The sequence below is a fragment of the Myotis myotis genome, unplaced genomic scaffold (genome assembly GCF_014108235.1).
Source record: "Myotis myotis isolate mMyoMyo1 unplaced genomic scaffold, mMyoMyo1.p scaffold_m19_p_6, whole genome shotgun sequence".
NCBI lineage: Eukaryota > Metazoa > Chordata > Mammalia > Chiroptera > Vespertilionidae > Myotis > Myotis myotis.
The window spans coordinates 79837895-79850354 of record NW_023416368.1 but is presented as its reverse complement, the minus strand read 5'-3'; the positions used below and the strand labels follow the sequence as shown (position 1 = coordinate 79850354).

Sequence of the window (12460 nt, the reverse complement as noted above, 5' to 3'; positions counted from 1 at the left end):
ACCCTCTCCCTGAGATGCTTTCCTTCTTGGAGCCTCCATCCTGAAGTCCCTTCTACTCTCCATCGCCCCTCCCTCTGTAAGCCCCTCCCCTGTCCGGGTCCCAGCCCAGGCAGGTGGGTATACTCACTCCGGGACACTTGGATGAGCTCGGTGACACTGAACACACCAGAGGTGACAAAGCTCTCCTGGAAGTCGGTTGTGTCTGGAAAAGGGAGGGGATGGGTGTCAGTGTGTCTGTTTCCCTCCTCAACACCCCAGCGCTGCCCAGACTCGGGGCTGGACCCAGCCTGGGTGGTCACCCCCTCTCCTCCTGCAGCCCTGCAGTGGTGGGGCTACCAACTAAGCCACTCCAGCCAGGTGGAGAGTCCCTCTGCCCTTACACAGCTGGAGGGGACATGCTTTTCTTAATATCTGCATCCAGTTTCCCCTTCTCCTGGCGGGCCCCATAACCGGCCTCCTCTTCATGCGGGGCTCCCCAAGCTGCAGCAGGCTGCAAGCAGAGGTCGGACCCCGGTTCAAAGCTCGGCTCAGTCACCCCCTCGGTGGTGGTCTTGAGCAAATCCCTTCCCCTCTATGCTCCCTAACCTTGAAAATGGGGGCCACATACCCCGTTGTCTGGGTGGTTGAGAGCTACGAACCAAGCTACCCAGGAGGGGCAGGCTTGCTTTCTTTATCAGTCATCACCCCAGGCAATGCTGTCCTGCAGTCTCTCTCCCTCCAGACCGGGGGCTTCACAAAGGAGGGACTTCTCTGCCCAGGCCCCGCCCTGTCCCTGGCCAGAGCCTGGCAAAAAGGCTCCGACCACAGGCTGAACAGAGGGTCCACGGGCACAAGTGAAAATCCTGCGTCCCCAGAACCACTCCCACCTAATGTCAGAGGAAGAGAACTCTGCTCTCTGGGCTGGGCTGGTTTGCACACAGATGTTCACAGCAGCACGACGCGTGCCCGCCTGAACTGGGAGCAACTCAGTGCCCACTGACGGCTGGACGGCTGGATAAACGACCGTGGCCCATCCAGACAACAGGGTATTTTTCAGCCATAAAAAGGGTGAAGCACTGACACTCACTACCATGTGGATGAACCTTGAAAACATGACGCTCAGTGCGAGAAGCCAGACACAAAAGGCCACATAAGGAGTGACCGGATTTGTGTAAAATGTCCAGAAGAGGCAAATCCACAGAGACAGGGTGAGTTTGTGGTTGCCAGGGACTGGGGTGGGGTGGGGAGTGACTGTTAAGGGGGAATGAAGTGTCTTTTGAGGTGATGGAATGTTCTGGAACTAGAGAGTGGTGATGCTGGCACAACATTGTGAATGTACTTAATGCCACTGAATTTACATTGTAATCAGGTTACAATGATAAAGTTTATCTTAGGTGTAGTTTATCACAATAGAAAAAATGTTAATATCACTAAGTCCAGCGTGAGGTGTGTCAGGCAGGGGTAGGGCGGGCAGGGTGAGGAAGCTCCTGGGAAGGGGAACTGTCTGACTCACAGGCTCAGAGAAAGCCGCACGGAGAGGGCAGCATTTTACCGAGACCCTGGGGTACCTGCCGGTGGAAAGCGGGGATACGCGCGTTCAAATGTGGGACGTGCCAAGAACAGCAGCAGTGGCACAGGGTGACTGCCCTGCACGTGTTGGCCACTCCGGTTGGGACGATCATAGATGTGATGTTTCACCACCTCCCTGGGGGCCACCAAGTTCCTGGTGGCAAGAATGGCCCGTGCAAAGGCCCTGGGGTTGGAACGCACTTGGCAAGGTGGAGGCCAACAGGGCTGGAGTGAAAGGAGCTTTCGAATCCTTTCCATTCATCAGGGCTCTGCTCCCAGCCCTGCTTCTGGGAGAGTGGTCAGAAAGGGTGTGGGGTGGGCAGGCAGGAATCTCTAGGCTGTGTGTGTGTGTGTGTGTGTGTGTGTGTGTGCTGGGCGCAGTTCTTCCGGCCCCCACGGGGCAGCACCAGCTGCAGGGAGCTCACCACGGTGCTGTTCTGTGGTCCAACATCCTGGGCAGCCCAGGAGCCCCAGCCTTCCTGATGACAAGCTCTGTGCCCACCATTCATTGAGCACCTGTCATCTTCCCAGGCTCACCTGGGAAGCACAGGGTCACCACATCCTAGGAAGGACAGGGCGGTGGACCCCCAGTGTCCAGGGCAAGTGGCCATGGCTGTTTCCTGCCCACCCAACTGGCCGGCTGGTGTCGGCCGGCCCCCTGCCCTCCCCGCGCCGGGGCTTCCTGTTTGTCCAGCACTCGCCCGGCTCCATCTCCAGGGGACTCCCTGGCGGGTGGAAAGGAAGTGATTTCCTCCGCCAGACGCTGGAGCTCCTCAGGGGACCAGGCCAAAGTGTGCAGCTGCCCAGCCTCCTTGAACGTCTGAGTCAGAAGGAGGTTCCGGGGTCTCAGGAGGCCAAGGAAGACTCTGGTCACAGATGGCCCGTGAGGAGCGGCCTGGGGGCCTGGGAACCTCCTTGAAGCAGCCAGCCTCTGTGGGCATGGCTGGGCCGGTACCTCCAACAGGATGCCCTCACATACTGGCCTCCCTCCCTCCCTCCCTCCCTCCCTCCCTCCCTCCCTCCTCATCTCTCCAGTTTCTTTTTTTCTCTCTGCTTCATACCTGCCTTCCTCCTTTCTTTCTCTCTACAAATATTTATTGAGTCACTTACTGTGTACCAGGTATTATTCTAGACACTGAGGACACAATAGTAACCAAGATAGACAAAAACCTCTGCCCGGTGCTGTCCCATTAGGGGAGGAGGCAAACACATAAGCAATCACTAACTTTCTCGGAGGGAATAAAACAGAGGGTGGTGATCAGAGTGGCCGAGGCTGCTGGAGCTGAGGGCCCTTTGAGGGGTGCATTTGAGCGGAGGCCTGGAAGATCTGGAGAAAGCGGGAGAGCGGATAGCTGTCCAGGCAGAGCTCACAGCACATGCCAAGGCCCTGAGTCGGGATCATGCCTTGCATGTTGGGAGAACGAGGAGGAGCCCCATGTAGCTGGAACAGAGCAAGTGAGTAGTGAGCAGGAGAGAGGAAGGAGGGGAGAGCAGGGAGGGGACAGAGGTAGGTGGGGTGAGGGTCTTGTGGGAAGGCCTTGGGCTCACCCTCCACCCAAAGTGGGAGCTCTGGAGGGCTTTGGGCAGAGAAGGGTGGGACCTAACTCAGGTGCTCACAGGCGCCCTCTGGCCACTTTGGAGAGAACAGACTGTGGGATTCCGGATCGGGGTGGGTGGGGGTGGGGGTGGGGGAGGGGTGGGGGGGCAGGGCAGAAGCAGCTTCCAAATCCCTTCCATTCTTCAGGGCTCTGCTCCCAGCCCTGCTTCAGGCAAATTCTCCCACTTTCCACCTCCCAACATAGAACTGACCTTCCTATTTACTGTTAAATATCCCCTGGGAATGCAGGGTGCCCTAGGGCCTCTCTCCTGGGCTGAGTGAGTGCCTTAACCTCTCTGAGCCTCAGTTTCCTTACTTGCAACATGGAGCCACCCAGCAGCTGCCCCATTGCGTCGCTGTGAGGAACGAACCGTTCACGTTCACGCACGCGAGGGGGGTGCTCGGAAAACGATCCCCACATTCAATATGAGGACGGGCCACGCCCACCACCCCTCGCCTGCCCCAGACTCACCCAGCGTGATGGGCTTGCTGTCCTCCTGGTCAGAGCCCATCCCGGCCCGGGGACTGCCGCTCTGCTCCGCGTCTGCCAAGAGAGGAAGGAGTTGGTGATGCAGGACGGGCCCTGAACGTTCGAGGCCCCGGGGTCTTTGCTTGGCCCCTCCCTTGGCTGCTGCCCCAGAGGGTCATGGGTGTCTGGCCGGGCACCTGCAGGCATGAGCACAGGTGCCAGGGCTCTTGGTGTAGCCAGGTGCTGGAATGTGGCCTCACGCACAGGGCGAGAAGCCGTGTGCAGGGGCCGACTGGGGGGGGGGGGGGGAGGGCGGGGGGTTACAGCTCTTCCCCTGAGCCTCAGTCTCCTCATTTGTGAAACAGGGGGGCTCATTTAATCCTGCCTCGGTCCTAGGAGCTTACAGATGGGGAAACTGAGGCCAGAAAGATGAGTTCTTGAACGCTGGGGCCCACTCCTCTCGGCCTCTGCCCTTCAAGTCCTAAGGGCTCAGCCCTTGGTCTCAGGGTGCTACTCAGGGTCTCCAGAGAGGGGGCCACGGGGCACCCCTCTGCAGCTGCAGTGCCCCCCACGCGCTGCCTGGCTTGCGGGCTACCTCCCGCCCCAGCACTCGCCCATCCATCTTATCTAAAAATAATCAGGCTCCTTGGCAGACGGGTGCCGCGGGCAGACGCTGAGCTCAGCGTTATCGGCTCCAGTGGCCTGGATGAAGGGCGATCACGCCAGCTCCCTCTGCCGCCCCACACCCACCCAGGACCCAGCCTGAGGGGGGCCCAGGGCCCAGCCCAGCTGCACAGAACCCAGGACCCACCCATCTGTCTTTCAGGTCAAACAGAAAGGTGCTGGGAATCACAATCCAATGCCAGGGAGACTCAGCCCCCCACCCCCGCTGCCCCGCCACACCCAGAGCTGTGTGACCGTGGGCCAGTCACCTACTCCTCTGAGCTGCAGTCTTCCCCTCCTTCAATGGGCGTGAGCATGGCCCAGCCTGACTGGGTTGCCAGGAGGTGACAAGGGGATAATACATATGAAGCGCTTGGGCAAACATGGTAATGTCCTCATTATTATTATCATCATCCCTAGAGGCCCGATGCACGGAAATTCGGGCAAGGGTAGGCCTTCCTTCCCCCGGCTGCCGGCACTGGTTTTCCTCTGGCACCCAGGGCCTGGGCTGGCTTCCCTCGGGCCGCCCGCAGGCACCCGGGACCCGGCTGGCTTCCCTCCGGCCCCAGCTTCGTCTGGAAGGACGTCTGGAAGGACGTCTGGTCTAATTAGGATATTACCCTTTTATTATTATAGATTATGTTTAAAATCCCTAAGATGACTGCAGATATTGCTGTTCCCATCTTATATGCTCCCTCAAATCCTTAAGACAGCCACAAAGCTGGCATTGTTACTGTACCCATTTTATAGGCAAGGAAAACAGGGTTAAAATGATGAAAAGGTCCCCGCCCCACAGCCCTTGTGCTCTGTGATGAGGGCCACAGTTGAGCCTGGAACAATGCGGGGGTCAGGGGCGTTGTTAAAAATCCTTGTAACGTTGGACTCCCCCCAAAACTCAATTAATAGCTTACTGTTGACCAGAAACCCTACTGATAACATAAAGAGTCTAACACACACCTTGTCTGTTACATGTACGACAGACTGTACCGTTACGATAAAGTAAGCTAGAGAAAAGGTTGTTCAAAAAGCATAAGGAACGGAAAACACGTTTACAGTATTTACTGAAAAAAAAATTGCACATAGAAGTGGATCCATGCTCTTCAAGCCCATGTTGTTCAAGGGTCAACTGTGTTTCTTCGTCCGCCTGGGCAGGCGGCCAGACATCCAACCTGCGCGTGCGTGCGCCACTGGCTTCTGGGATCAGACGCGAGTTCCCTCCGTCTGGGAGCCTCAGAGGAGGTGTGGTCGTGGCGAGGTCACTTCCCCTCTCGGGGCCTCTGTTCCCTGGGTGTTGTCATGGAGATAATAATAACGCGGATACTTCCTAAAACAGTCACGCGCTCCTGCTGTCTGCCTGGCACTGTGCTAGCGGCTTTGCACACGCTGTGTGACGTACACCTACTGGCTGCCAAGATGGAGGGTGCCTGTGCGAGGCCCCGTGCCTCAGTTTCCCATCCTGGAGTGGATGGATGGGGGCAGCTCCTTCTGGACTTGGCTTTGCAGCCCCAGCCGTGGCCGACTGGGCTGGGCATGGCTGGGCAGCAGCCGAGGGGAGTGTGCCCGGCTCGGCCCTGAGCCCTGTGGCCACTTCCAGGTTGGGCAGCCAGCAGCCCCTCGGAGCTGGCCAGTCCCGCTTGGATGGCCCCACGGCTGGGCACGGTGGCCACTCCATTGGGAAGTGCCCAGCCTGGGCACTCATCCGCCGGGCTCTGGGCCTCGGGCACGGGACCCTCTTCCAGAACTGGTGCCCACAGGGACTCAGCAGGCAGCAGTGCCTGGCTGACACTCCGGAACGGGCATGTTTCCTGAGCACCGCCTGTGTGCTTGTGGCTTTGGAACCAGGCAGACCAGGCTGTGGGCCTCAGAAGCAATGCTGCGTCTCTCTCTGAGACTTACTGTCTTCATCTGTGAAATGGGCACAACCCCAGCACCTCCCCTGAAGGCTGTTCATCGGGGGAAAGGTGATAATGCTACAATGAAGTGCCCGAAACAAAGGCTGGTGTGCAGTAAGTGCGGCGTCAAACGGAGGAGGAGCCTCATTACTATGATTACCAGCTTTGCTGCTTGTGCCGTGGTGGCTCTGTATCCATTACCAGCGACTGCACTAGACTGTCTCATTGTTTACTCTGGGCCCGCAGGCCAGCCACACCCCCTCTTTGAGCCTTGGTTTCCTCATCTGTAAAATGGGCAAGATAACAAACCCCACCTCCCGGGGTTTGCTGAGTCACCCCGTTAGCTAATACGAAGTGTAAAACAGTTGCCATCCAATTGCCAATCAATACATGGTAAGTTCGGGGACAGACTATAAACGATACTGTGTTTTTAATTTTTGTTTCTAATTGTTCACTGCTAGCATTTAGAGGTGCGATTGGATTTTTTGTGTGCATCCTGTATTTTGCAGCCTTGCTGAACCGAACTTACTTCTTAGTTCTAAAAGCTTTATTTTTTTTAATTCCTTGGGATTTTCTATGTAGACCATGATGTCCTTTGCAAATAAAATAGAAACAGTTTTGTTTCTTCCTTCCCAAGCTGTAGGCCTCTGATTTCCTTTTCGTGCCTTATGGCACTGGCTAGGATCCCCAGAGCCATGTTAAGAGCAGCAGGCAGCCGTCCGCCTCACTCCCGAGCGCCAGGAGCTCGCGCACGCCCTCACCACTAAGCCCGGCGTTCGCTGTGGGTTTCTGCAGGTCCCTTTGTTGGGCTGAAGATCTCTTCCTTCTCTATTGTCCTGGGAAATATTTTTTTTTTAATTTAAATAAGCATAATTTCTTAATATGACGATGTACTTATTTGCTATCTCATTAAAATATTTTTACATTTAACTTTCAGACTGCAGTTAAGAACATGGCATAAAGTTTCACCATTTCTCAGTGTACAGCTCATTACCTACATCCACAATGTTGTATAACCGTCCCCACCATCCTTCTCCAGGACTTCCTCATTTTCCCACGCTGATGCTCTGTCTCCATTAAACACTAACCGCGCCCCCCCCCCCCCAGCCCCTGGCTCTCACCATCTATGTGTATGACTTCGACTCCCCTAGAGACCACGTCTGAGTGGAATCACACAGTGTCTGTCCTTTCGTGCCTGGTTTATGTCACTGAGCGTAATGCTCTCAGGTCCATTCATGTTGCAGCCTGTGTCAGAATCTCCTTCCCTTTTATGATGCCATCTTCTTTCTAATCATCTCTGAAACCTCAAAACAGTTCTCCCCCACCTGCTGACCGCTTGCCTGTCATCTGGGTCAGCTTCGAGAGCTGTCTAGTAGGAGAGCCACTAGCCACATGCGACTTTGCATTTAAATGAAATGAATTGAAATGAAATTTTCAGGACACCAGTTGCACTGGTCGCCTCTCAATACTCCACAGCCACACATACGTGGCTGGTGGCGACCAACCGGGACCGTGCTGAACACGGCCAGCGTCACTGCCGGCTCTGCTGGGCGGAGCTGCCCTGGATGTTCCCTGGACAATCGGGGCGGGGGGGGGGGGGGGGAAGGAGGCACAGCGAACTCCTCCTCCTCCATGTACTTAGACACCCAGCCCTGAAATGCATCTTCCTCCCATCTCCACAGATGCACCCGCAGCAGATAACGCTAGAGGCTGGCTCCTGTCCCAGCCCCAGCCTCCAAGCGGGCAGCTTCCAGTGCCAAGTTCTCACCGTGCTAAGAGCTTCCTGGTGCCATCCAATTAAATCCGCCCCATTGACGAAGTGGGTAAACTGAGGCCCAGCTCAGCGAGTCGGGTTCCCAAAGGTGGTATCAGAAGCTGTCTGCCTAGCCTAGAGGTTCTTAACTGGGGTGATTCTGGCCCCCAGGGCTGTGCTTGTCACAATGGGGTGCTCCTGGCATCGAGTGAGCGGCGGCCAGGGTTGCTGCTCAGCACCCCACAGTGTCTGGGACAGCCCTTGCCCAGAGTGACCGGCCCGTATCTCAGCAGGCCAAGGAGGGGCCCCTTGTCTAGATCTGTCCATCCTCAGTGGGGTGGTATAAGAGGATTAGAGAATGTTGCTCTTTTAATGTATAGAATATAAATATATGTATAGATATAGACACACTGCATAAATAGGTATAATAATATCTATTTAATAGATATTAAAATTTCCTGGGGTGAAGTGATTCGGGAAAAAGAATGTCTAAAAGGCTCTGTAGGGGGAGGTGCTAATGGAAAAAAGGGTCAAACCCATTTGTACAGGGTTGTAAACGAGGAAAAGAAGGTGGGACAGAAAGCGTGTGTGACCAGCCAGGCCTAAACACGCTCTCTCCGTCCCTTTGCTGTGTGCTCCGGGCAAGGCCTTCATGCCTCTGCGCCTCTTTCCTCATCCGTGAATCGGAGCTAAACGGCACTGCCGTTTACCTCTCTCCTTTGACACTCAGTGTGTCCTGGGCACCCAATGCTCAGAGGACACAGCAGTGACCCTAATGGACAAAGGCCCGGCCCTGGTGGCGCTGACGTCCTAACGGGGGAGCAACAGGCCATGAACAAGTCACCACAGACACCAGGAGGACGGTTTCAGGCTCTGCCAAGTGCAAGGGAGGCCACACACCCTGGGATTCCGGAGGGGGGCGGGGGGCAGCCCTGGCACGTGAGGGGCTGAGACCAGCTCCCGGGAAAGTTGACAAGGTCACTCCTTTTCAGACGGTACATCCAACAGTCACACTTCGCCGGCATCCCCTAGACCAGCGGTTCTCAACCTGGGGGTCGCGGCCCCTTTGGGGGTCGAATGACCCTTTCACAGGGGTCACCTAAATACATCCTGCATATCAGGTATTTACATTATAAATACTGATTCATAACAGTATCAAAATTAGTTATGAAGTAGCAACGAAAGTAATTTTATGGTTGGGGGTCACCACAACATGAGGCGCTGTACGAAAGGGTCGCGGCCTTAGGAAGGTTGAGAACCACTGCTCTAGACTGCGGGGCTCCAAGTGTCGCTTCCACGGGCTCATTTAAACTTCAAAACGCCCCCAGAAGAGACGTGATGATCGCGCCCATATTCCAGACGGGAGCCGGCAACACCGGATACACCGACTCCCTGCAGCCGCCCTTGCCTGAGGCCGACAGCCCCGCTCACCCTCACAGCAAGGAAAACAGACACGGCAGCCTGGTTCTGGTTGCTCCTCCCGGAAAAACATAACAATGGACATCTTATCGAACCTTGGCATTGCTTGTTCGTGACCTTTCTCCTGACCTTGCCGCCCCGCCCCGCCCGGTTTCGGCAGTCCGCTCATTCGATCTGGCTCACAGTGCACTCGGATGGCAGAGGACACCGCGGGCGGACAGGCTGGGAGAGCCCAGGCAGGGCGGCGGAGGCTGGTGAGCCGGAGCTGTGCTGTCGGCAGCTGAGCTGGGGACGCCTGTGGGGTCCCCGAGATGTGAATCACATCCCCTGAGCGCGGGGCTCCCGGGTCGAAAGGCATCGCTGCGGAGCTCTCGGGCCGGTGTGGGCCGCCCAGAGCCTGTCAGACGCACTGGGGTCGTGAGGAAGAGGCGGCCGGTCACAGGCTCCTCTGAAGGTGGGGCATCTTCTGGAAGCGACAGCTGTGCCCCAAATCCTGGGTGCGAGTCCCAGCTCTGGCACCGCCGGGCCTGGGAACTTGGACTACTCGGGTCTCTCTCCCCTGGGCCTCGGTTTTCCCCATCTGTAAAGTGGGCATTCTCTGTCCCCTGACCTTATGGGTTTGACTCGAACCGTGTGAGGATTGTAGAGCTCAAGGAGGAGAGGGGCCAACCACAGACCAGGGGATAAACCTGTTTGGGGGAGAGCATTTCGCCAAACTCACAAGTTAAGCGATTTTGTCCCTCCTCCGCTCACAGCCTCCCAGGCTCCCACCTCCCTCGGAGGAGGAGTCCGGGTCCTCCCCGTGGCCCACAAGGCCCTGCGTGATCTGCCCTCAGCCCCTCCCCGCCCCTCCCCCCCCTTGTTCACTCGGCTCCAGTCACACAGGCCCCCCCCCCCCCCACTCCGCACGGGGTCCTGCCCGAGGACCTTAGCACGGGCTGTTCCCTCCGCGCGGGACACTGTTCCCTCAGTATCCGCCGGGCTCCTGCTCTCCCCTCATTCTGGAACCTTCCTCAAAGATGTCCTTAGAAAGACACGCAGGCTCTCGCAGCAGGCACGGAGCACCGCCACGCGCACGCGCCGTGTGAGCGAGAGCCCGGCCCTCGGCAGCAGCTGTATTTCCAGCGACATCCCCGCTTGGCTGGGGCCCAGCCCGTGGGGGTGCTCATGTGCCGCTGGAATGTCGCCGCCCCCTGCAGCCTTCTGCTCGAACAAACACATGCTCAGGGCGACAAGAGAAACGTAACCTGGATCCCGCTGCCGGACTGTCCTGGCTGTTCTTTCCTGTCCGCGGCCACGAGCCCAGCTCCGGTCTGTCCCAGCCCGTGACGGAGGCGCCGCCGTGGCCTCTGCTGCCGCCCTCCTGCCCTGGCGCCCCCGCCCCCGGCGCACCTGACCCCGACCGACCGCTCTCATCCCCGCGGCTAAAACTCCCAGTTCGTAGCTGGGAGATCAAGGTGCCACCGGCATGCATGTCACAGATGTTTACTGACCAGCTACTGCTTGCCAGGCATCGGGGAAATGGCAGAGAGCCAAGGGAGGAGAGACAGACAGGAAAAGAACAAACAGGAGGAGGCTGAGATAATTTCAGACGTTTCCACGTTCCACAGAGGCAATGAAACTGGGTGAGGGGACAGAGGGAGGCTCTGGGGGTGGCTTTCAAAATAGAAGTCAGGCAGAACCTCTCTGAGGAGGTGACGTTAGTGCGGAGGACTGAGGAATGGGCAGAAGCCAGCCGTGGGCAGAGCTGGGGCAGATGGTGTTGCAAGTGCAAAGGTCCTGGGGCAGGAATAAACATGGGATGTTTGAAGAACATGGTGAGCAAAAGCGATCAAAGAGGAGAGGAGCTGGGCCATCAGGGCCACGTGGGCTGCAGTGAGAAGCTTGGGTGTTATTCTCAAGCACGATGAGGAGTGACAGGACGTGACTTGTGTTACATTTTTAAATGCCTGGCTATGAGGATGTGGAGAAAGTGGAACCCTCATGTACTATTGATGGGCATGTAAAATGGTGCGACCACTGTGGGAAACAGCTTGGCAGTTGCTCAAAAACTTAAACTTTGAGCCCTAGCCGGGTAGCTCAGTTGGTTAGAGCCTCATCCCGATATGTCAAGGTTATGGGTTCGATCCCCAGTCAGGGCATATACAAGAATCTACCAATGATGCATGCATAAGTGGAACAACAAATCGGTCTCTCTCTCTCAAAACCAAATAAATACATAAAATAAAATAAAACACAAGTTAGACATAGAATTTCACTATGACCCAACTATTCCATTCCTATGTACAAACCCCAAAGAATTGAAACCAGGGACTCAAACAGGTATTTGCACACCTATATTCATAGCAGCATTTTTCACAACAGCCAGAAGTTGGAAGCAACCCGTGTCCATTGACAGATGAGTGGATAAACACAATGAGGTCCATCCAGACAGTGGAATAGTATTCAGCCTTGAAAAGGAAGGACATTCTGACACCTGCTACAAGGTGGATGAGCCTGGAGGACACTGGGCTCAGTGACATAAGCCAGACACAGGACAGATACTGTGTGATTCCACTCCCAGGAGGGCCCTAGGGGAGTCACATTCATAGACCCATAGGGAAGCAGACGGTGGGAGCCAGGGGCTGGGAGAGGGGGGTGGAGAGGTAGTGTTTAATGGGGACAGAATTTCAGTTCAGGAAAACGAGCAAGTTCTGAGGATGTATGGTGGGGACAGTTGCACAACAAGGTGAATGTACTCAATGTCACTGAACTATACACTTAAAAGTGGTTAAGCTGGTGAATTTTATTATATATATTTTACCAAAATACACACACACACACACACACACACACACACACACACACACACAGAGTCTCTGGCTGTTGAGTGAATTCTGGATTCTTGGGTGCTGGGAGGGCACGGAGGAGGTGTGGGCAGCGTCCCAGCCGGCATAACAAGCTGGCTCCGGGTTTAATCTTTGGGATGTAGAAAGTACAGGACTTGCTGAAACGATAATTACACGTATCTAAAACCTGGCAGGATACTGGGGATCCTAGCGTTCCCACTAGGGCCCAGCGGCTTGTCTGCTGGACCAGCACCGGCTGCCATGGAGAGCTCACCTGGTTTATTTTCCAAC

The 12460-nt window shown here is 56.1% G+C and overlaps 1 protein-coding gene across 5 annotated transcripts in view; it reads right to left on the bottom strand.

The window, feature by feature from the left end:
* NFIC (nuclear factor I C) overlaps window positions 1-12460 on the bottom strand; it is a 64537-nt gene that overhangs the window by 19278 nt on the left and 32799 nt on the right. For all 5 annotated transcript variants that reach the window (XM_036311842.1, XM_036311841.1, XM_036311843.1 and 2 more), the window contains exons 3-4: window positions 3618-3689; window positions 128-202 (exon numbers count right to left, since the gene is read on the bottom strand). In XM_036311842.1, coding sequence (XP_036167735.1) covers window positions 128-202; window positions 3618-3689 — 147 coding nt within the window. The remainder of the gene's footprint in view (window positions 1-127; window positions 203-3617; window positions 3690-12460) is intronic.